General features: G+C 39.8%; 1 protein-coding gene across 23 annotated transcripts in view; it reads right to left on the bottom strand.

The window, feature by feature from the left end:
- The window catches only part of MAGI1 (membrane associated guanylate kinase, WW and PDZ domain containing 1), a 645,192-nt gene that overhangs the window by 11,456 nt on the left and 607,758 nt on the right, over positions 1-25,978 (bottom strand). For 7 of the 23 annotated variants that reach the window (XM_061396466.1, XM_061396467.1, XM_061396471.1 and 4 more), the window contains 8 exons: positions 25,080-25,296; positions 21,407-21,490; positions 18,503-18,594; positions 16,008-16,200; positions 12,774-13,067; positions 9,547-9,750; positions 769-862; positions 569-629 (listed from right to left, as the gene is read on the bottom strand). In XM_061396466.1, the coding sequence (XP_061252450.1) occupies positions 569-629; positions 769-862; positions 9,547-9,750; positions 12,774-13,067; positions 16,008-16,200; positions 18,503-18,594; positions 21,407-21,490; positions 25,080-25,296 (1,239 nt within the window). The remainder of the gene's footprint in view (positions 1-568; positions 630-768; positions 863-9,546; positions 9,751-12,773; positions 13,068-16,007; positions 16,201-18,502; positions 18,595-21,406; positions 21,491-25,079; positions 25,297-25,978) is intronic. The other 16 variants (XM_061396468.1, XM_061396469.1, XM_061396453.1 and 13 more) reach the window with 7 other exon arrangements.

Below are 25,978 nucleotides of genomic sequence, written 5' to 3'. Positions count from 1 at the left end.
TTAGGAGAATTGGGAAAAGATTAGGAAAGGCTTTGAGAAGGCCAGTGAGGGGGAGGAAAAACAACAAAAAAAACTACTTAACTCTGTATCACCCAATGTTTCCCAAATCTGCTTCACTTATTATCACGTGTGCACCCTCCATTACCACCTTGTGGGACAGGTAGGTAGCTTTAGGAGCCTCACCTGAAATTCACAAGTCTGAGAAACAGCTTAACCAAAAGACATTTTCTTGACATAAATGCCTTTACGAATACCATGACCAGCTATCTCCTGTTTTGCTCTTTCTCTGATCACCTATTATTGAGATAATTGGTAGCATTTTATTTTGTTTGGTCCTCCTTGTCCCCTGCCTCCAGAAAAAGGATGTCTAGGGATATTTTTCAAAGGTAGTAAAGTAATGTTATTTACTTGATAACCCAATGTGAGTTTATGTTTAGTATATATTTAGTACATAAAAGGTTATTTATGTTAATTGCAAGTACCTTATAAGATACCTGGTAAAAAGAGCTTCAGGAAATTGGAAGGAAATGCACAAAGCCAATAAGGCAAAAAGAGAAACAGTCCTCACCTGCGTTGCCTGGGGTGCTTTGAATTCAAACTGAGATTCTGGCTTTGGTTTGGTGGTATTCCTGCCAAAGCAAGAGAAAAAATATATATAAGAGCAAGCCGTGGAGAGCCTGAGAAAGAATCAAAGAGCAGTATCATCACACCACCAAGAGTTACTTTTTTCCCCTGAAAGTAACAAAAGAAGCCAAAGTCATGTCTGACCTGGTCTCCTGGGCTCCTTGCTGCGAAGGGGTGTGTGTGGTGGTGATGGTGGCTATCTTCTCCGCATTGGTCAGCAGAGTGGCATTTGAAGACTCTGCAGGGTAAGAGAGAACATCATGAAATGAAGGCCCCGGAGAAGACATCATCAAATCGGGTGTGCAGAAGCCCCACACCTGAATGACATCTGAATTCTCTGTCACCATTTCAAAATGTTCTGACTTGAATTTCTAAACAAGAGTGTAAAGAACCATTCTAAGATCTTCTATGATGTGAGCCATGTACACCCCCATGACACTCCTCCAACTAGGTATCTCCACAAATGAAATAAAGAGTTTGCCCAAGAAAATGGTACTTTAAAAATCATAGCCAAGGTAGGTGCCTTTCACTCTTCCCCCATCACTTGAAAAGGGCAGTCCCATCAAATCACTGCAAATTATTTCCCAGACTTTTACAGGCTAATAATAAATGTCTCTGCTAATGTCCCTGCAATTTATCGGTGATCTTTAGTGAGTCTGCTTGATTTTCTCATGTGAATAGTCAGTGTTCTAACTTCTTGCTACTAATAAATATACATACAGAGAACATCTACTTTCTTTCCCAAAGCTTTTAATGAAACACAACTAAAAATGTGGAATTCTTGTGAGATCTTGCGTAGTATCACTCATGAAGAGTTATTTTTAAAACTTGCATTAGTCAGAGCCAGTATGTAAATCTAAGTTGTACAAATCAGGAAGCCACCCTAATGTAACAAATATGATTGTATTCTTATGTAAATTGACTTTCTTCTTCACTAAACACATTCATAAACATCTTCATTAATCTCTGGGAGCTTGGAAACCTAGGATTTGAAAACACTCATGAACATGCCTACAGACTGCTAACCGACGTGCATATATAAAAATATATTAAAATAATTTACATAGTATCAGTCTTATGTTCTTTTACTAATTATTTCTCCATTAAGATCAAGGCAGATAATAAACAATGATGAGTAAGCTGCACTATTTGAATTTATTTTTAGATTGACACTTTGGAACCTGCCACACATTTTCTAATCAAGAAAATGCTAAATGTGGGGGTGAAGTTCTTAGATTAGCCTGTAAACTACCCCTTTACTTCACAGTGTACCATGAAGTCTAGAAGTTTCTAGGAGTTCTGAGGTTTGCAGTAGGCACTCCATAGTTTGTGGAATACATGTATCTACCCACCACGTATAACGGAGTTTCTATGGATATCTCACTAATCCCACTTATTTGTGCTCTATCTTCCATTGTACTTTGCTAAAAATGCTACTCAGCTTAGGTCTGACTTTCCGTTATTCTATTTTCATTACAAATAGCTGTTAAAGGCAAAGGGCTGGAGATCAGACCCGGGTTCAAACCTCTTTGTCCTTGACTCACTATCTGTATGTCTTCTTTTCCTTGAAAGGGATGATGACAACAATCATCCCTTTCCTTGGAGTAAAGTATATGAAACGCGTAGCACTATATCTGACATATAGTAAGCACTCAACATACACTGACTGCAGCCAGTGCCCTTGCTACTGTTTCTATTCTGTATTTACTACTGTGGAAATGGGTTTAAGTTTTTTAAACTCTCTGCAAAATGAAACAGTTGAAATATGACTTTAACAGTTTCTATTCCAGCCCTAAAGCTTATGATCTGGATAGTGGTGGTGCAAGATTAGTAAGAAAATGTAACGCAATCAGGTGAACAAAAACTGTGAATCCAGTTCATGCTTCAGAACGATGTCTCCCACAGAACCTGTTCTACCAACTGCTGCACCAGAATCTGAGGGAACAGGAATCTGTGGTCAAGCAGGGCTGAAAACCAGTGGATGAGACAGAAGCGTTTTTGCGTGTCTGTGTTTTGTGTTCTCTCTGGGCCCTTAATGGTGCCAGTATACCTTGGGACCCTCCAAGAGGGGGACGTGGTGCTCCTCAAGCTCGTCGGGTGTTCTGGTTACAAGGTCAGAGACTAGACTCAGACTACCTGGCTTTGCAACCCAAACTTTGCAATTTACTAGCTGGGACTTGAAGGAAAGTTACTTAGACCTTCTATGCTTGAGTTTCCTCATCTACACATACAGAACAACAGAAGTATCTAAGAACACTGATGCAAAGACTACCCGGGAGGAAAAGTGTTTGAGCTCGTGCCCGGCACGTAAAAACTGCTCAAAAATTGAAGACTATCTTTTTTATGGGTGGCATGTATTTATTACCGTTATCACAATATTAAGAGCATAATATTAGTCTGTTTTTATGACCGCAGTTAACCAGCGTAACCAAGGTGATAAATTGAAGTGGTATTTCATAAAGTCTACCTGCTGTGCCCCTACAAAGGACTAGTAGACTGCAAAGCCTGTCAATGTGACTTGCCAGAAGTTTCATAAACATGTATTGGTCCTTTAAAAAAACTTCATATTATGTACTGTAATTAATTTTATGGAGACTCTCTGGGAAATCACAAGATTGCTTGGGCCATGGGGAAATCACTATCAGGATACCAAAAAGAAAGTTTCCTTGTAATTAGAGTGATTATAATTACTGAATTGTGCAGAGGTTCCCCTTTAGAGTTCTTGGGTGTTTTTGGTAGCCAGAGTTTTCTAGGCAGATCAGATCCTATTCTCAAGCCTTTTTAGTACTTCTGCCATTTTCAAGGTTTGATGAGATGTAACAGATAACCACTCAACATACGTATAAGTAGAATTCTTTTATTTATTTTCCTCCCATCATTCCTTTGCTATTTTCAAATATTTATATGCAAATCTGTTCTGAGTTGAAGCTTAACGTTAAGCATTTCGGAAATTAACATTTGGTATGCAAGTGCCTATTTGAGCGAGCCCACTGAATTTTTTCTCCTTTTGTTTGTTTTTCTTAATCTATGGACAACCACCATATTTCAATTATTTCCAATGTGCCACACACCATGTACGGTTCCTTCCCACATGCACTGTTTCATTTCATCCTCATAACTCAAAGAAATAGGTGCGATTAATTATGCCCATTTTAAAGCTGAAGACGCTGAGGCTTACAAAAAGTAGGCAATATGTCCAAGGTCATCCAGAGAGCAAGTGGAGGCACTGGCAATTAAACCCAGGGCCTGCCTGATAGTTAACTTTTAGTTTCACTCTGTTTACAAGGGAATTATTCAGGGGTCAAGGAAATTGGATGTGATTGGTACATTTCCTTCTTAACAAGCAAGTACTTTTACCTTTCTGTATAAATACCAACTTCACTAAGTTGTATCACAGATGAATTAAAATACAAAACACTCTGGTTTTGACTTCTAGATTTCCTGGGTCATTTTCAAGCACTGTAACTTTTAGCATATCCTCAATTTCCAGGATGCTTTTTAAAAGATCTATAATGTTATATATATATTTAAATAAGCTTTTAAGTCTTCATTTAGAATCAAACCAAGACAGTGTGTGCTGAAATTCTCTCCAGCTTTTAAAACTACGGAGTTGAAGCCCATCCTCACAAATTTCTATCTCTAGTCCAAAGTAAAATGTCCCCCATATAAAAGAATAAACACAAAAGACGGGTCTGATATAATATACACCCTAGCAACAGTTTTAAAAAGGACTGTCAATGTATTTGACTTGTGGAACTCTTAAGGCAGATGGACAGGTTGACTGTTTTCATGATAAATTCCAGCAAGTGCCCTATGTGCTTTCTTAAACAGTGTTTATACCTGCTTTAACTCTCCTGGGAGAATGAAAATGGATATTACTACCGTTTCCACAGCAATCACGTATCGAGAGGAGCGTATCCTAGCTCTCAAGGCACCGTCACGGTGCTGTGCTAAACCAGGGCACTAACTTCTGAAAGGAGCTTCTATCTTGGGTTTCAACTTATCTCCGTGACAAGTGATTACCATTCTAACCTTGCTCCCATGTTAATATCCTTAGCTGCCCTTACAGAACCACATTACAAGGCCAAGCAAATAGACAATGGATACAATTATTCTATTCATAAATATTTTAATGCATAAACACATATGTAATAAACACCTGAAGGAAGCATTTGAAAATTTAAATCCCATAAATATTTGAAAAGTTTGGGGAGGCTTTTAAAATGTGTATGATAGAAACTCTGTTCTTCTTGCCTGAGTATATGCTAGCTATCATATCTACCTTTGCCAAGGAAATGGCATTACCTGTGTCACCAAGCCTTACTTCCTATACAAGTAAATACTTTAAGTCAGAGAGATGTGAAGTACAGAAACAGATACATAAACACGTATAACTGAATCACTTTGTTGTGCACCAGAAACTAACACAGCGTTGTTAACTAACTATACGTCAATAAAAAGAAAAAATTAAAAAATAAAAAGACTTCAGGGAAAAGAGACTATATTTAAATAATGTCTTTTATTTTTATTATTTATTTATTTAGGGTGCACCACGGGGCAAGCAGGATCTTAGTTCCCCAACCAGGGATCAAACCCACGCCCCATGCAGCGGAAGCATGGATACTTAACCACTGGACCTCCAAGTAAGTCCCTAAATAATGTATTTTTAATTTCATAAATATTTTCATTAGTTTGAACTTGACTCAATCTGATGATTCCATGAGAGCCTGGCTCAGTCAGGATCTGCTCTGTCTGATTAGTCTCACTCATAGACTTCACAGGGTATCTCTATACACTCCAGTAGTAGGAGGCATGTGTGCTCTGACTTGCCAGAATTCAAGTTCAAATTCAGTATGTAAGCCAGTCTGTGGGCCTTTCTGTGTTGCCATGATAAATTTCCTATCCAGCTGTCCACCTCTCACAGGGGAAGAGGCTCTGCCCTCACTCCACCTCCCAGCCTCTTCCCAAAGGTTGTAAAAGCCTAGGATGGTGAGAACCCCCCTGAACACGCCTGTCTGAGAACTGTGAATGACACAATAGTGCCCAAATCAAGGGGGGTCATGTTTCAAAGCTTTTGTTGGAGGGGGCTAGCAGAGACAGAACGGTGAGAGGGGAATGGGAGAAAGAGAGTGAGGAGAGAAGTGAAGCTGGAGAAATCAGGTGACTGATGACAAGAACGAACATGAGCATGCTGCTTCCCTGGAAAACAGTCGATCTTGATCCCATGCTTCCATTGCAGGAGGCGTGGGTATGGTTCCTGGTTGGGGAAGAATTGCCACAAGGCACAGCCAATGGATAGGGAGTAAGTTCCCAGCATGGCCCAATCAAGGGTGCATCGTCCTCTTTTTTTTAATTTGATCATTTTTTAGTGAGAAAACTAAAACAGTTTGTAGTAAGAAAATTTTTAAAATGGTTATGATGCCTTATGTAAAATAGAAGGGAAAAAAATATATATAAAAGTTACTTGGGGACTAATGCCAGGTATGGTTTATTCCTTTAAACCATATATTAATATTTTGGTTGTGAATTTCATTTAGGGCCATTCTCAGTCATTAAGTATATGTGATCTCTCCTTAATTCATGACTCCATTAATAGTAAATGGGTTATCTATTAGAGGCATCTTTGAATATACATTTTGCAAACATTTATCCTGAATTGAAATATGACTGACATGACAGGATAAAATCAGAAAACACAAGTATTCAATGACAGTGTGAAAATGATGACTGCAGTTCAATCCTTGTCTGATAAAAATAACCGCCAAGAACTGTTAAAATTGCTCAACCACGTTGTGATATTATTTCAAGACTACTTTGCTTTTTAAGTTCCCCTTTGAGGAGCTGTGCAAAGAAAGGATGAGTTAGTCTTCAACTCCATAATGAACAAGTAACTAGCCCAGAAACTAATATAAAGTGTTTAGCCTCATCTCCTCCAAGTTTGGTCAGCTTATCTCTTTCTGTCTGGCTCATAAGAGTGCCTCTTCCTAAAGTGGCTCCTTGTGTTTCTGAGAACAGTACCCTGAACAAGATGGATTTCTAAGAGCTCCTGAGCCACTCTGATGAAGGACTTCAGTTTTTTTATGAAGATCACTCAACAAAATGTCTCTGGGCTAGTCCATTAAACACTAGAGTAAGAGACTGAAGGAGACCAGAACTTTCTGACATGGAGAGAATGCCTTCCTTTTACCTTACAATCTACCATGTCCAGCACACTTTTATGGAGAGGAAGTGGATCCAGCATGATTTTCTCTTCATCAGATTGCAAAGGTCACTCTCTGTTCTATAGGTTCTTGTAAAATCCTCATGGATTGCTTCAGCATCTCTCCAGAAATCTAACCCTACTGCCTTCATTCTAACTTCCAAGATGGCAATTTTTGGCCCCACTTTAAAGATGAGTATTAGAAATCCACCCTCTGCCAGACTTGATTCCCTTTACCTGCACAAAGATGAGTATTAGAAATCCACTTTCTGTCAGACTTGATTCCCTTTACCTGCACTTTGAAAATGACAAAGTAATTGGTGAAGAGTTTTATTATCATGGTGGTGAATTCCTGAAATATCTTGTGATGAAATCACATCCTCAGCAGCACATCAATCCTTAACTACACTGTATCAACTTTAACATCTACTTTCTTCTCACCAAGACAGCCTGTGATAGCTCTGTTCAAATTTTACACTTTTGAAGGACTGTGGTTTTAAAAAACATCTTTTTATTGACAAATGTTATTGGATAATCTATCTTGTTTTCCAGTTCTTGGTGTTCAGGTTCTCAAAAAATACTTTCCCTTGCCCAATATTAATTTAAGTCAACAAGTACGTGCACAGGAGTATAAGTTGCTTCTGCATATTTATCTTTTCTGATTGTGAATTCTTTTCTAAGCTCTTCCCTCAAGGAGCTCTTTCTCTCCTTCCTTCCTTTTTGGAAATTTTCATTCCCACAGACTAACCAACATAGACTCAGCAAGTTATATCCTGTGTTCATTTCTTTTGAATTAATTTTCTGAAATCTCACCACAGCATGGAGATAAATGTATCTAAATTTATATATTACATTAGGCTCTCTCCACCATTTGTCACCAAATTTTCCTAGCTTCCTTCATCTTTTCCATTAGGAACCTAGGTTATATCATCTTGTGACCACTTTCCTAAATTCTAATAGCTTTCCAGAGTGGTGATTTGGTAGAATGGACTCTAGACCAGATGGTAAATTACTAACCATGCATTTGAGGCAGGCTGAAATAGACCATCATTCAAGGAGCTATTTTTTCCCTCCACATTTGGCAGCGGGTATTTCTGGTACAGTGAAATATCCTTGTTCTTAGAATGAACAATTTTCAAATATTTATTGTTTGGTTTTAGACTTACATCTTCTGAAATACACAGGCTATAGTACTCAAATTTTAAACTAACATGGCTCACTTTCTAGCAATTAGTAGATAAAAATGTTGATCTGGTGAATTACTTTCAGATAAAACTTCTGATTTTCTTATTTTACAGATCAGTGGCATAGAATTTTATCACACTATAACCATAAACCACAGTTGTCTCTCGAGAAATAACCACTGACTTTGGAATATATTTTATTTTATAAATATATAGTAAGAATGGAAAAAAAAAAAGGCACTGAAACATTCTGGGAAAAATATCACTTTTTTCCCAAGGGCAAAATCTGCTTAGAAGGAAGTCAATATACAGGACTTAATTCTCTGAAGGTTCTTAGAGACATTAGTGTATCAACTCCATTTTTATTAAATAATAATAAAATAAGTAAATATAATATAATATAATAAGTATTATATACTATAATAATATAGTATGTAAGAGTAATTTGGAGAAGGCAATGGCACCCCACTCCAGTACTCTTGCCTAGAAAATCTCATGGATGGAGGAGCCTGGTAGGCTGCAGTCCATGGGGTTGCTAAGAGTTAGACATGACTGAGCGACTTCACTCTCACTTTTCACTTTCCTGCATTGGAGAAGGAAATGGCAACCCACTCCAGTGTTCTTGCCTGGAGAATCCCAAGGACGGGGGAGCCTTGTGGGCTGCTGTCTATGGGGTCACAAAGAGTCGGACACGACTGAAGTGACTTAGCAGCAAGAATAATAAAGTAAGTACTGATATTTTTTGCTGGAAAACGTTTGGTAGTGGGGGCTGTCCTGTGTACTGTAGGATGTCTAGAAGTGTCCTTGGTCTCTACCCGCTAGATTATCATTTAGTACCTACTCCAGACAATGTCAAATGTCCCTCAAGGGGCAGAATCACCACTGTTATAAAAGAATCAAAGATCTGAATTGAACCATATAAACCAAATAAATATGAACAGGCCTAGTTTAATGGAAGCCTGTCAAAATACTGAAAATACTGAGATTTTATTCTTTCTTCATCCACATGCAAAAAGTAGAGACAAATCATATAGCACAAATTCTAATAACCTCCTATTAAATAAAAAACATGGATACATTCACTTACTCTGATCGAAAAAAAAAAACAAAACAAAACACCAGCATTGGCTCTCCACTGTCCTTACATAGGTTTTATGATATCATCATACTATACACTCAGATTTTACATTCCTGTTTTTTTAAAAAAGTCTATAATTTCCAGGTAGAATATCAGGCAAGTTTTACCACCTATACCCAAACTATTCTGTTGTTTTAAAGACAAGGGCACCACAGCCAAAATAAATTGGAGAGAGTTAAAAATTCTGGTATGTTTATCTCTGTAGCAAGACAGGGTCCCTGGGCAAGAGGATGAAGTCAAGACGGTGAGGTAAGATTTAGTAACAGTGGCTCACGAGTGCTTGATGGGTATACTCAGAGAGTGTCTCTAAGTCAACACTATTCAATTACATGAACACCAAAGACAGAATAAGAACGAAGAGAGAGAGAAAGACAGAGACACACGCGAGAGGTATACTTTACCATCCCCAGGGATGATGCGGAGGGTGACTGTGTTGCCCGCTTCCTTGATGAGGTTGACAATGTCAGAGTGGGATTTGTTGGTGATGGAACATCCATTTACTGCCAAGATCCGGTCTCCCACTTTCAGCTTGCCGCATCGGTCAGCAGGGCTCCCCTCAATAATCCGACCTATTTTGTGAGGCATGGCCACACATGCATTGCCTGCTTTGATAGTCAGTTTTAATTTTTTTTTTTTTAACGTTACATGGGAATAGAGTGAAGGGAGGAGAAAAAGGGTTGAAAAGGGAAAGAGAAGGTTAAGTGTTAATTAATTAAAGCATTAAGCAAATGTTATTAAAGGAGAACTCTGTGCCGAGGGTCAAAACATTGGCAAAGTTTCGGGCGTTTGTGTAAAGAGTTACAGCCCTAAATGATAGTTCATCGCTGCAGTCCTTTTCCGATTAAAAATGAGGGGGACACCCCAGCTTTCCTCTTTCTATCAGTGGCAAAATTTGGGATCTTTAGCAATTTCCAAAGATTCTCAAGAGCCCCCAAAGTAACTTGCTGTGGGCTTATGTGGGGACTTCAAACACGAAACCCAGAGCTGGGATGGAAGCTTTCGCACATTCTGTGTTCATGTCACTTCCTTTTTGCCAGCTGTTGCTTACGCTTCTGCCAATGTTTTGTTCTTCCTCCATTTAGAAAACACAACCCCTGGGTGTCTAGTGAGGTCAGAGAGTCCACCAGTGCCAAAAATCCAATCTGAAAACACCGAAGAGGCGAACACGTAGACTTTCTGCCTGCTATCCAGCATGAGGAAAGCTTTAGCAAAGGGGCGTAATTACGAGACGAGCCAAGAAAGCACCCAACCTTGACACGCGTTTTTCCTTTTATGACCTTTGCTCAATCAGCTGCTCTCGCGGGCTTTCAGAGAAGGGCCCAAATGGCTCATTAGCTCTGAAATCCTCCTTCTTCCTCATAGAAATCCCCTCAAAGCTGTAAGAAAATCTAGTACATACTCAGATGGAGGACAGTGATCTGAAGCTAGGTTCAAATCATTCCTCAACCCTTTTTCTTTAATCATTTCCTTTGTCCTCCTCAGTTACTACACAGCTCTGACAGGAAAAATCAGGAAAAGTGCATTTGAAGAAGAAAGTTTACTGTGTGCTCTGAGGCACTTCATGTCACAACCAAGAGTGACTGGTAACTTTTAGAAGAGAGGTGGAAAATAGGCTTTGAGGCCTGATCTAGTGTTTCCAGATACTTGCAAACTGAGTTGTAAACTTCCTTGGGCACGTCCACTGATTTTGAGAGTTTGTCTTTCTGTAAAGATAGTTACGTAGTTGAGCCATCTTTGGGAAAGGGTGACAAAATTAACATGGGAAACCCTGAAAGAGAAGGCTCTTCCATCCTAATTCAGAGCGTAAGGATAAAATGTATGGGAAATGAGCTGCAATTGCTTTGAATTTCAGCATATTTGCCTGAGTCTGTATCACTAGATGTTAAGGTTAAAGTTAAAGAATTTTTCAAAAGAGAGTTAAACAGTCTTCTGGAAAGCAACAAGCAGGTGTGGTGGAAAGCCTCCATACTCAAATTCAAGGTCTTGATTAAGTTTAGCCCATCTCCAAGGACAAGTCCATGGGAAAGGTATCATACAGCAGGTGGGAGGAAAGTCTGCATAGCTCAGGAGAGAGGTCACATGCAAGGTATTAGGGACAGTTTAATTTGCTCATTGTAGAAGTTGGAGGAAAACAATCAGACACCAAACTGTGAGTGAAGACATTCGATATTTGTTAACAACACAAAACCTCCCACCAGACATATCTGTTGTTTCACTCTAGAAGGAGAAACTGAGAACTCAAATTCTGAGAATATCACCGGGTGCATAGGGACAAACTGCAGATCTGAAGAAAATAACTTGAGATGTCTTTGTCCCCTCTGCTTTTCTTTTCTTTTCAAATTGGACTGAAAAGTCTTCAAAACTAATGGAGAAACAAGCCAGAAAACCACCCTGCCTGGAGGTCAAGTCACCCAATACCCACAACATGCTGTGATAATGCTATTAACAGAGCTCAGAGAGGCACTGTTAGTAATGCGTGTTTGTTATTGCAGCCACACATGCACAGACCTGGCTTGACGCACTGTCCCCTGAAGTTTGCACCTTAAAGGGACATGACTTTAGCAGGAAGCAAAGTACCAAGACTAAATGGAGACAAACAGAGTTGTACCAGAGCAGAAATCCAACAGGATGGAGCACCTAGCTGATGTTAGCCAGCAAGCGACCTGGACCACTGGTCCTCAGACTCCTTGTGGGTAGGCCATTTGGAGACAGAGCTGAAGCATGTTTCACAGCCCTTCCCGTCTCCCATCATATTCCATATTAACTAACAAATGTGCTTGGGAAAAACAACAAATGACATTTTATTTAATGAAGAAGGTGGATCAGTTCTGGAGTATATACTTATGATCCATTCTAGTAGGAAGACTCGTGATTCCTAGTTCCTAGAATCACCTGGCTTCCTATTTGTCTCAGCCCGTGCACCCTGCAGAGAGCTGACCTTGTGAGAGGGTGACAGTTGCGCTTCTCCACTCTCTGCTGAAACCCCCAACATCTGGGTGAGACAGGACAACCACCCCTGCTAGAATTCAAGGGCAGTGAAGACAAACAGCTCTGCACTCAGATTTTAATTAGATTCTCCACCAGGCAACAGTAAACATATTATTTTAAATTAAAATTTTAAAATTTCAGATGGAGATAGGTAGAGTAGAGGAAGGACACAGATAAGATGGAAAGGGCATTGCATGTATATTTTTTACTCCTCACACCTCTATTTTTCCCCCCAGGCATTTATTTCTAAAACCATATGCTTCTTTTAAAAATAAGGAGACCTTCTGAGACAACTGCTATGATTGATACCCTGCTCAGGACCTTGCAAAGGTCTCTCTATGGCAAGAATTTCTCACAGTTTATCCTGTCAAGGGGCTTCTTTGCAAATTTCACCTATGCATGACGTTGTCTGCCTGTGAACGTGCCACCAGAATGGAAGCTGAAGAGTTAAAAAAAAAAAAAACCCCAACCTTCAGGAGGGGAAAAGCTACCCAATGAAGTCCGTCCCCAATTAAGACTTTCATTACCTGAAGCGGAAAGCATGACAAGCATTTCTGTTAATGAGATTCTGGCTCGTCTTTCCCTCTCCAGAGAACAGTCACCCCAGGAAACGCTGGGGAGCAGAAGTGACCACACTCACCGAACGTCGTGCCGGCCTCGGGCCTGCTCACCGATGACACGATGACAAAGCCGAAGCCCTCGTTCTCGCCGCGCCGGATCTCCACGTCATAGGGCTGGACCACGGTGCTCACCACACCGCTGCCGCCGCCGCCGCCACTGCCGATGCCACTGGTGCTGCCACTGCCTGAGCTCACCGTGTTCAGGGAGTTCTGGCTGCCCTGCGGGGTCCGCTTCTCCTCCGTCAGCGAGGCCGGCTGGTTGCTACTGTGATGGGATGAGGCTGGCGAGGGTACCTCGTTCTCGGTTTTGGGGGCTGTGCAAGAGATGTACCTCTTGGTTACCCGCCTTTGCAAGAAATGTGCCCTGTCAACCCCTTCCTCCTTCCCCCATCCACTCCACAACCAAACCAAGAGAGTGACAGCTATGACAGCACCTGGCCTCACATAACTGAGACACAGGAACTGAAAACCACTCTCATTAGTATTTACATTCAGGATCTGCAGACATCGATACCATGGGAGAACAAAGGGGACACCCAGAGTCTGTTACATTTAGGGCATACTGTGTCTCAGCATCTGTATTTGGACTCAAATCTGCAGCAAGACTGGCCCATTCTGAAATATTTCCTGCTTCACAGATCGAAAAATGACCCCTTGGCATTATGCTAAGTGAAATAAGTCAGACAGAGAAAACAAATATTGCATGGTATCACTTACATGTAGAATCTAAAAAATACAACCAACTAGTGGATTAACAAAAAAGAAGCAGACAAACGTACAGAGAACAAACTAGCAGTTATCGGAGGGCAGAAGATGGGTGGAGGGGCAGGATAGGGGTAGGGGAGTAAGAGGTACAAACTATTAGGTATAAAATGAGCTATAAAGATATATTCTACAATGTTGCAATATAGCCAGTATTTTATAATAACTATAAATGGGCTTCCCTGGTGGTTCAGATGGAAAAGAATCTGCCTGCAATGCAGGAGACTTGAGTTTGATCTCTGGGTTGGGAAGATCCCCTGGAGAAGGGAATCGCTACCCACTCTGGTATTCTTGCCTGGAGAATTCCATGACAGAGGAGCCTGGCAGGCTACAGTCCATGAGGTTGCAAAGAGTTGGACATGACTAAGCGATTTTTCACTTCATTTCACAAATGGAGTATAACCTTTAAAAATTGTGAATCACTATATTATACACTTGTAACATATGTGATATTGTACAGCAGTAAGACTTCAATGAAACAAACAGAAACGACCCATTGAAGGAAGCATAAGATGTGGCCCACCATCTTTGCCTCAGAGACATATCTGCATTCAAGTTGTCATTACCCTCAAGTCACATTTCTGCTCAGCTCTGCTTCTGCTTTTTCCATCAGAGAGACTGTAAGTTGACAGCACCATTATGACCTCCCTACTGCAGGATTCCTGACAACACCTGTCAGAGGTATACTTCGCTTTTCTTCCCAGCTTCCAGATGTCAATGATCCACTCTGATCACAGAATTGGATACATTAACCTCCCTCAGAATTCATTTTATCAAATTCCAGTTTTATTGCTTTATCAAGTGGCAGGGTAAACCACTTCTAGATAGCCACAAAAGTAGGTGGGACCACTCATTTTTCATGCCAAAAGCAAAATATGGGTTCAGATTTTGGATAGGACTACTAAATTTATTCCCTAAAGCATCTGCTTTCATAGATTTCATTTTATAGTAGTAGAATATACAGAACCTAAAACTTATTATTGTAACCATTTAGATGTGTCCTTCAGTGGCATGAAGTACAGAATCACTGTTGTCCAACCATCCCCACCAGCTATCTCCAGAAATTTTCATCTTCTGAAACTGAAGTTTTGTTATCTTTTAAACACTAATCACTTTCCCTGGCAACTAATCACTAATCACCAACCCCTGGCAGCCACCATTCTTTCTGTCTATACATTGACTACTCTAGGCACCTCATAGAGGTATAAGCATACCATTTTTGTCCTTTTGTGACTGGCTTATTTCACTGAGCCTTATGTCTCTTCAAAGATTTAATATGCCTTTTTACCCAAGAGCTTAAAAACCCCAATATTTAAAATTTAAAAAAATAAATCTGAAACAAACATCTCATTGTTCTATTATTTTTATCTGGACCAGTGAAATAAAAAGTTTTCAACTCATCTCTAAAGTCATTTCTGATTGCTTTTGGCTACACGGGACACCACGTTAATCTGACACCATAAACAAGCTCTCAGGACATAAATGATTAACACTGCTTTCCATGGCGGCAACAGGTAGCAGGGCTTTCACACTGGACCCTGATGTCTTAATTCTTTTGAAATTAATTATATACCATTGAAGTGAGTTCTACTAATTTTTCCTAAACAAGGAGCCAGTTGATTTTATTTGATAAGTAGCTGTTTCACTAGTACCATAGCTATGGATAATTCATAAAATTTCATGTCATACTTTTTCAGTAATTCCACTGATATAACATGGAATTTCTTTCTTCAGCATTCTGGGTTGTCTTGAATACTTGGAGGTGGGGGCTGCCAACAAAGGTGATGAATGAATGTGAAAGGAAGACACTCAATGGACTGTCTCAAAATGGCAGATTCTAACACAGAAGTAAATCATGATTGCCAAGGATGGCAAGAAAGGAAGGCTAAAATCAGCAGGCAGTTGGACGGAGTAGAGAATTGCCAACGGTTTTACAAAACAGGTTATATTTGAGTTAAGAACGTATAGGACTTCTGGGTGTAGAGGAAGAAATCAAAGAGTACCTAAAACTGGCTAGCCATACAGCTTTCTTATAGAGAAAAAGTAAAAAATTAAAATAGTTTAATACATATGACTGTCAACAATAGAGTAACTTTTTATAAGCTTATCTGGCAGCATGAGACTGATTTTTGCTCTCTTATTTGGGTGCTACAATTCACCTGTCACAGTGACCTCTTTTGTTGAGAATCCTCATCAAATGAAGACAACGACTAAGTTCTGGTTGGCAAGGGGATGGAGGGACGTAACCATATATTCAACTAGCTTTGCTCTAAAAGCCTTTGTTGGATATGCACGGCTGGCACATTACAGTACTTTTGAGTGACAGTGGTTTTGCAGGGTTTGAGAGAAGCAAACCATCTGGAAATTCTGTGCTTAATCACATTTGCAAACATTTGCTAAAATAGATGCTTGAGGAGGCAGACACAGGAAGGGGGCCTCTTCTGTGCATAAAGTGACAAGGCAACGTCTAAAGGAATGAATGAAAAACATACCCGCAAACACCACTTTACGCCGCACTGTTAGATTGACGTGGCCTTGCTTGGCGGCTTGTTGCATAAGCTGGACCACAAGCTGGTGTGATTTTCCAATGACTGGTGTCCCATCCACACAGATTAATTCATCCCCAGACCTCAGACGGCCGTCCGTATCAGCAGCACCCAGTGGTACGATGTGACCAATATAAATCTGTTGAGTAATTAGATGATAGATGAAACACTAACCTTTTTGGTTGACTATTACAGGCACACCTTGGTGACATTGTGGGTTCAGTTCTGGATCACCGCAATAAAGCAAGTATCACCACAAAGTGAGTCACATGATTTTTCTCCCCAATGCATACAAGTTATGTTTACCCGGCACTGGTGGTAAGGAATCTGCCTGCCAATTCAGGAGACCTAAGAGAGACGGATTCAATCCCTGGGTCAGACAGACCCCCTAGAGATAAAAATGGCAACCTGCTCCAGTATTCTTGCCTGGGAAATTCCATGGTCATGGGAGCCTGGTGGGCTACAGACAATGGGGTCACAAAGAGTTGGACACGACTAACTGCTCAAACAAACACAGATACTGTAGTTTAGTAAGTGTGCAATAGTATGTCTAAAACCTAAGGTATTACATACCTTAATTTAAAAAAAAAAACAAACTTAAGTGGTAAAAAATGCTAACCATCAACTGACAATGGAAGGTTGGCACCAAACTCCAACTTGCAAAAAAATGTAATTTTTGCAAAGCTTAATAAAACAAGGCTTGTCTGTGTAATGATGGCCTTCACATCTCTGAGCAAAATTCAGCCCATTCATTTGTGTCTGTATCCGTGCCCTTCACTGGGTTCTAGCTGCTGTGCTAGGTGGTACAATAATTCTTAAGTGGTGCAAAAAAATAACTTTTTGTTGTTTGCTTCCTTGACATTTATCTGTGGTTTGCTGATGACTCATTCTTTTTTCCCCTTTGCAGAAATCAATCATTTTACTCCCTTCATGGGCAAAACCTTTTCTCCTTTTCTATAAGCCTTCTATTCAGAAAATTCTGCTAAGCATAACAGTAATACAACTTTTCTTTAAAGGTCAGCATGTGCCTAGCAATAGGGAATGCACGATAAATACTGTTAAATGAAAGGGTGAATCAAGCAAAGTCTGGTTGGGCATCCCTATTTCCATAGTCTATAGCATTGGCATGCAGAACAGGTCTTTATTTTTAGTGTCTTGGTATTGTTATATTAACCGGTCACTAAACTTCACAGGTGGCACAGTGGTAAAGAATCTGCCTGCAATGCAGGAGATACAAGAGACACAGGTTCGATCCCTAGGTCGGGAAGATCCCCAGGATAAAGAAATGACAACCCACTCCAGTATTCTTGCCTGGAAAATACCACGGACAGAGGAGGCTGGCGGGCTACAGTCTGTGGAGTTGCTAAGAGTCAGACACAACTGAATGACTGAGCACATTACAAACTTTAGCTAAAACATCTGTTTTCCTTGCCTTTTCACTAGGTAATAATGCACAACGGTCTTTACATGACATTTATCTTTTACAAAGAACTTTGGTAGAAGAGCGGTTAAGAATACGGACTCTGGAATCACAGCCTTTCCAGTCCCTCCATTTACTAACTCTGTGATCCCAGGCAAGATCACATTAATCTTTCTGTGTCTTTATTTCATGATTTGAAAATGGGGGTAAATTCATAGATTTGATGCATACATGAGAAGGATGTACGTTAAAAGCCTTTAGCATAGCAACTGGCACATAGTAAGCAGACAAGAAATGATAACTATTTTTACTGTGATGAGGAAAATTTGAACAATACTTATCTTTAGTTCTTTTTTCCCCTTTCAAAAGAATCTCACGGTGGTCTCCTCAATGTACTCTAAAGATGAGGCCCGGAGAGATTAAATGTCTCCTGATCCTTGTTCAGGGTTCTTTCTCTAATTTTGTAAAGAGAGTGCTCCTACTTTCTCTAATCTCTCATAATGCCTTGTGAAGTGCCTTCTATGTCCTAGCTACTCAATATACAAAGCCAACGACCTGCTGGTAGATTTAACAGAATTGCCCAGAAGGATCAGGCCATTGTGTTCTCAGTTGATGTCTATTCCTGTTTTGCTTTTTTTGGTTTCTGTTTCTTTGATAGGGAGCTACAGATGCTGCAGCTGCCGCCCTCCACAAACATGAATACACACTCTTTAGAAAGGATCTAGTCTCTTCTTCCTCAAGACAGAAAGAGCTCCACAAAACCCAAAGAATAATTCCCACTGGTTAAGATGAAAGAGCCAGAGAAGATATATATATATATATAACTGAGTCACTTTGCTGAATAGCAGAAATTAACACCAACATTGTAAATCAAACTTTTTTTTTCAAAAGATGAAAACAGTTTTGGGTGCACCTAGTGGAACTCGAATCTTGGTGATCTGTCACTGCTGCCAATTGGTTTTGAATTCTTAGAAATTAGTACTGTGAGGGACAGGATGGGGCAGGGAGACAAGAGACTCACAGGTTCCCCTGGTTCATTGCCACCCAGAATCCTAAATCCAAATCCGGTCTCTTTTCTCCAGAGGAAGATGTCCTGTTCTTGATAATCTGGAACTGCAGAGAAGGGAGAGGAAGAGAGATTATTTCTGTGATAAAAGGAATCAGAGCCCTAAGGCGAACATAGTCACAGGACCAATACTGACCGTGCCTGAATGGATGACAGTTTTCAAACACAGACAAGCAAACAAAATAATCTGGACAGGTGAAATAAAAGAGGACGGTGAGCGAGAATAAATGGTGGGGACAGTCATTGAGCCTGAAGTGTTGTTTTTTGTTTCTTTTTTCCAAAGGACTAATCACTGTTTGATAGTTCCTCATCAAGAAATTATCCCTGATGAAGGCTGCAGTCAGTGCTCGCCACTCTCCTGGGTATTGTTGCAAGAGGAATTTAGTAAATTAAAATTATCATGCTCTGCACCACAAAGTGGGTGCCCATATCTGAGGAAGGAGTTCATGCTAAGTCAGACTGACCTCTGATGCGGAGGCTGGGGACGAGGAGTCAGGAGACCTGTTAAGTGCCGATGTTATAAACTACAAGATGAAAAAAAACAGCTTATGGCAAAAACTATTAAAAAAACAACACCGCTTCTGTTTTTCCTTAAAGTAACCAAGACTAGCACGCTGATAATATGATCTGTTAGGTCATTTTTGCCAAACTAGTTACTCTCAAACATCCTAATATTTCCCAATTTAGAACATTTACTATGATTTCACTACTATTACCAAAAAGTAGCCAGCCTTCTATATCCTTAAGATCAATTGTTCTATGTAAATGAACAATTTACAATTTGCAACAACAAATTGTTCTATGAAAATGAACCATATTTCATCACTAAATGAGTTTTTTACTCCATGATTTGCCTATATTTCAACATTGTAAGTACTAATTTATTAGCCAATAACTTGATATTTTACTTTCAAAATGCAGTAACAGTTCAGGGTTTTGAAATGGAAATCTCATTTTTTGTTTAAAGAAATTTCCGTAAGACCATGCTTACTGTACATGAGACTGTCCTATACACCATTATGACTTAACTAAGGTAATAAAAAAGGGTTATTCCTATTTAATTCTTACTTAATATTTTAGTGTATTTGTAGTGTGTTTTATAGTCTATAAGATGACCAATCTTTTATTTAAAGACAAAAAAAATAATTTAGTGGCTGTGAATCCTAAAAGAGATTTTCAAATACTGCTCTGCAGAATTTCTGGTTTCTTTAATTCCTTGGCTTTGGGGCTAAAGGAGTGTGTAGATACTAAGAATTTAGTTTCCACCTTCTCTGATTTTGTACAATGGCAATGGGAAGAAGAAGGTGGCTTTTCAGATTTCAAGCCGGTGACAGATGTCCCACTTTGGGGACTCACCCATAAGCTTAAAATGACAGTGAATGAATATGTCAAGAGAAAAGAAACTAAATGAACAGGTAAATCCAAGTCAGAGGAGCCTGAATCCAATATTTGTGCTTGAGCTATCTTAATGCTGTGCTTTCAATGAATCTTCTTATCCAACACATTTCATTATAATTGCCAGGGCTAAGCTGTCAGACGCCATGGTACATGGAGTTAAGCTACATCACAGTACTCCCAGAAACACAATTTGAGAATGGTATTTTCTTGAGCGTGCTAAGGTAACAATATTTTCTTTCTGTTTGAGTAGCTGGCTAAAGGGTATTTGCTGTAATAGCCTCATTGAAACAACAAATTAAATCAACTTGAGTCTCCGTCTTAGGTTCACTCAAGCAGGAGAATTATTACCAAAATAGACCATGGGTGCTTTCCAGCCAACACAAGGTTCTTGGCAGAGTCTGCCTGAAAATAGCTGAACTTTTCTGTGAACAAGCAAAGACCTCTGCAGAGACCTCCAGCCCAGACCAATTTTTATTTTTATTACAGCATCATGTAACACCAGAACACCTGCCCATTCTATAGTGACACCAAATGTAGCAACAGACTTAGGCTTATCAAACAGCTTAGCCCATTGGGGAAAAAAATTCTTCTCAGAAATAAGCAAATGGCAAATTTACTTAAAGAGCTTCCAATTGAAAATGAAGATGCCCAATGACAGACCCCAAGGGTGCAGAAGATGCTAACAATGAACCTTCAGGAAAACACACACAAACACAGATAAGTTACAAAGAAAGTCTTTTGGCCCTTGAACTTGAGCATTTTGACAATTATATTCTTCCACCAACCAAACACCATGTACCAAATATAGAACTTTGGTGATCAATCAGTACCGAAACACATTACAGAATTATTTTATCTTCTCTGTCCTCTGCTGCCACTTATTCCCAATGGCATTACAGTTTCTAAACTACTCCCCCAAAATGTTTGTTTTTGTTTTCTTCTTCATTTCAGGAAGATTTTATTAGAATTAAGTTTTTAGGAGGTAGCAGGGTAGAACCAACTTTCTGATATTACTATCGCCTTTTTATTTTTCCCAGTCTAAATCAAGAAGAGCTAAGAAAATCTCATCCAGCTCTCTTTATTCTAAGCACTGGTACAGGGGACAGGAAGAGCAGCTCGTTTCCGTTGTAATTCCATCAACAACCCGACAGAGCAGTCAAAAGACTTCCTTTGATCGTTAGAGACAATGGGATCACCAGGTTTGCAGAGAACCCTCCTGGTGTCTCCATTACTACAGACACACAACATATTTGCAGACTTGGTTACAACATGCCTATCACTTTTTTACTTCACCTTGTCTTTGATCTAGGCTTGGTCAACAAGAAAGTCCCAAACACTTCTGTTCCTGGCATCCCTCTTTCTTCCCTCCTTTTTCTGAGTTTCTTCCCACCCCCAGACCAATGGGAACATCAAACAGGATGAGTAATAATACAGAAATGAAAGTTTTCAGCGGATCCTTACTCTGACATTCTCCAAAATTCGTGGAATTGATTTCTCTCTCTCTTTCACCCTTGCTCAATCCCGATGCAGGCGAAGGTGACATAGCTGGAATATTAATGTCACAATTTTGCAAAGCTTAATGTATGTGCTTTCTCTTACTTCATTTTAATTTAGTTCTGATTGATAAGGAATGTGCAGTTAAGCTTTCACAGTAAAGGTCAAGGCTGCTGTGGATTTTAAAAGACTATAGTTTGAGTCTTTTCTTTTTCATGGTACTTTTCTCGTCAAAAAGCTAGAATTTACAACAGTACCATTGAGAATTTCATTGAACCAGCATTACCATCTTAAGACTCCTATTTAATTATACTCTAAAGTACCCATTCTCATACGACCTTGTTTGAATCATGTCATGAACCTGAGATTTATCTAAACCACTTATTTCCTTTTGAGAAAAATGTAAGCATGCTTTTGTCATTTAAAATAGTATCAAGTTTCTGATGCGATTAATTCTTTGACTAATACCTGTTCAGATGTATTCTTGGCAGTTCAACCAAAATACTGTTATTTAGTGACACAAGTCATCACATCTGGCCAAGAGTTGAACAAATACACAAGTAAGAACCGTCACAATAGCTCTTAAAATCTAGAGCTTCCAAGCTTCTTAAACCATGATAAAGGAGCTGTACACCAATTTGAGATCAGTAAGCATGTCTCTCAAGGGACAGGTGTAAGCCGGTTAATATGACAGCTTTGTCATTTTTTCTTTCCCAACTCTCTTGCGAACAGGTAAAGTTTCAAGTGAAGGCTTTAGATTTTCTTTTGTAGTAAACACTAGAGGATACCAGCTGCTCTTCCTGAACATTTACAAATAACTGACTTCATCAATGTCATTTTTTAAAGATATGCACAACTGCCATGTAATCTAGAAAAAATACAAAACAGTCAATGTGACTTTTAAGGGACTTCCATGCTTGTTTTTAACTGAACATTTAAGTTTATCAAAGGGATTTATTAACACATCTGTAATTCAGATTGATTCATCTGGACACTGCTGTTTTGACAGATGGCCATATAAAGAATGCGGTATTCATGGCATTCATACCATGTGAAGGAACTGGATCAGAGACTTGGTTAAGAATCTTCACACCGCCCTTCACAATAAAATGAAATATAAGGAAAATATATTTCCCCCTCAAAAGGGGGATAAATTAAGGGTACAATGAAGGTGCTCCCGTTGACTTTAATTTTCCTGTTTTTCCTGGAGTACTTTGCCTTGCAGGGAGGGGCAGGGAATCACACTTAATGCGGCTACATGTTGCAATTTTTCTTTTTTTCAAAAAAGCAGATTAAAAAACAGCCTGTGGGAATGGCAGAAACTGATCTGGAATAAAGCAAAATACTGATTAAAAGACAAGACTAACGTAGGTTCATTCAATAGATATTGTGAAGGAAAAAAAAATCTGTGATAGATACTGAATAACATGGAGAGAGAAATCTTATCATTATCCTCATTTAGTTGTGAGGAAGAAATCCGTGTCAATTTTAACATCAATTAGGTTCTACGATCACTCAATTATGGAGCCTCTAATCACCAAAAAAAAAAAAAATTGCTTCTCATTTGTGCTGCTAGATCCTATTCCTTAGATGTCCTAGAAAGTCAAGGCCTAAAGAGGCACCATTCCAAATGTTTCGGTCTGCTTCTCATTCTAGGTTTAGAGCAGCTGGCTATGGCAGAATTAGTTTTTTTTTTCCTGGTAAAAACTTTAAAAAAAGTAAATACCAAAGTCTTGATATAATAGAAATACCGCTTGATATAACAGAAATACCATTTCCATCAAGGTAAAAATGGCCTCTGAGCTAGAGCCTTGTGTTCCTCGGGTGTGTTAGAATTGTCTGTCAATCCATGTAGCCCTCACCAGCACTTCAGAACACAATTTGTTTTACTGCAAAAAGATTCATACATGGGAAACTCAGTCATAAATGTGTACTAACTGAGAAGAGCAGGGACATGGTCAATAAAGCGGTATCTTCACATCAGCTGAAGTTGGGTCATTGATTGGAGGAGCCGTGTGCTTGGAAATGTGAAGGGAATGTGAACATACTCTTTGAAAAACTTTTCTTCAATGAAATCATTACAATCAATGAGAAGTCCCAGTGAAAACAGACGCCAGGTTCATGCTTAGCAATACTGCTTACAAGGGATGCTCCAAATGGAACTTCATTTCTTCTGGCCTGAAGTCAGGCATACTCCAGGGGTCTTTCTAGTCCAGAGACTAAATAAATCCTTCTCAAATTATCGGGCTTTTGCCAGCATAGTGAAACCTTAGCCAAAAGACTGTACTTAATTCCACATACTACTGTAGTGAGAAGGTAATGATATCTCTCCCTTGGAGAGGAAAAGAAGACAGACAAACCTCTGGGTAACTTCTAACACTTGACCATCACCAAGACTGCAGACAGGCCTTGTGTCCCCTAAGTGCTGACTTTCACCCAGCAGTGTGGCCTGCTTTCAGACAGGTTGCTGGGTTCACTCTCCTGTCCGGTTTGGGTCACAGAGGAGCTGCTTCAGCCAGCCAGGGAATTGCTTCCTGGCCAAGTCCAAGTGGGTGGGCAGCAGGCTGTAGCACTTCCCACAGCCCCCATCACCTCTGTGTCTCGCCTCTCCAGAGGGCTGTACGGAGAGAACCCCAGCTGTGACTCCAAAGGACACTTACGCTGAGGGGAGTGGGGGCCACGAGGATGGACAGAGTGATTCCTTTCTCTATTCCAATTTTAATCAGACCCTTTAGCAGACCCTCACTAAACATGCTCTCCTATCCCATGACAATCTAAAGTGCATGTACTTTATAGTTACTTTGTCCTGACCACACGTACGAAAAAACGTCAGTAAAATCAACAGCTAAAAAAAAAAGGAGAAGGGGTGTCTATTTGCACGCCCTAAGATTAAAGCATTTTTAGGGACATGGATTTAGTAAGATAAATGAATATTATTTGTGGTGAACAGTCTTTGGAAATCATCTCATAATAAAAAGCAAAAAAAAAAAAAAAAGTCCAGGGACTATTCAGTTTATCAGAGCCAATAAGACAACAGTAGTTCATATTTATCAAAAAGGTGAAGCTGAAGGAATACACAAAACTACAGCATGAACAATTAAAGCACAAATACCCACTGCTTGTTTTTTTCCTTTTTGAAAGGAATGTTTAGAAAGATTAATAACAGTTTAAAACATTATAAGTATTCTTAAAAACCAAGAGACCACTAAAAAAGCACTGAATTTCTTCTTATTACTCTTGTAATCCACACCAATCGTATTTATGTTCTATTGTATATGAGAGCCCTTTCACTAGACAGGAGCTCGAAGGAGGCCACCGTCTCCACGCAGGGAAGCATTAATGAGGCAGTAGTTCTTATCTGCCACTTCTTCTAACAGAAAGGAAAAATAAAGCCATTTTTCCCCCAGGCCCTTCATCTGATGACCATCCATGACTACCCCACCCCGCCCAAACAGATGACAGAACAGAGCCTCCATGAATGTCCAGCAGATTCTATCACTGCTCTGAGATGCTGTCACCTTTCACCCAGATTCACCTCTCTCCTGTTCACACACTGACAATCTATTCTCAACAACCCTCAAGACAGAGTTGGAGCACCAAGATGGGGTCCAGGCAAGACAGGAGCCAGGGTGCTACTTACGTCGATTTTCATACATGCTCCTGGACTGGGCCCAGATTTTAAAAGGATCTGGTTTTTTCTGCCCAGAATTGTCGGTCTGATCTGGAGCCGGGGCCTCGGCGGGTGGGAGCTCGGGCAGCACCTGTGTGCTGTGGCTGGGGGAGGCAGTGTGCAGGCTTCGGTGGCTGGCGACACTATGCTGGGAACTATTCTGGCTGTCTTTTCTTTCCAGTGGTTGCTGAAAGGAAGCAAGTGAGAGGGGCAAGAAGAGAAGATTATTATTGGTTCCCTGAGTGGGTGTTTTCCATCAGCTCACTTTTTGTTCATCACTTCTGTGCACACATACATAAATTTATCAACAACATTTTGGCTTCCACCTTCGTCGGGCTCATGCTGAATGCAGATAAATCTCCAGGTGATTGACAGACAGATAGAGGGGTGGGCCAGATAGAAGGACATCATCACAAAACATACTGCTTTCAGGGCTGGAGCAGAAAACAAATCCAATTTTCATCACAGGTTCTCAGCTAAGACACCAGGCTTATTTATTATGAGATGTATCTGTTTTAACATCTTCTTTTTTTCTAATTACAAAGAATTTTATTCAGGAGTTAAATCCTTCCATCTTAATACTTGCATAAACATTGTCATTTTAAAATCAAATATCTGACAGAAAATATCATGCATGGTTTAAACAGAAGGCTAAAATATCCAAGGAAGTAAATCAGGGTTAACAAGGTTCCTTCAGATCCTGCATTTTCCATCTTTCAATAATAAAATACCCAACCTCTAGTTGAGGGTTTACTAGCAGTCTTTTTAGTCTGTAAGAAATAAGGATCAGATCTTTAAAAACAACAACCCATGCCTAGCATTATGTGTGCGCTTGTACTTACAACTATATAAATAGCTACTATCTGAAG

This window comes from Bos javanicus, chromosome 22, assembly GCF_032452875.1.
Source record: "Bos javanicus breed banteng chromosome 22, ARS-OSU_banteng_1.0, whole genome shotgun sequence".
Taxonomy (NCBI): domain Eukaryota; kingdom Metazoa; phylum Chordata; class Mammalia; order Artiodactyla; family Bovidae; genus Bos; species Bos javanicus.
This window is presented reverse-complemented; position numbering and strand designations above follow the sequence as displayed.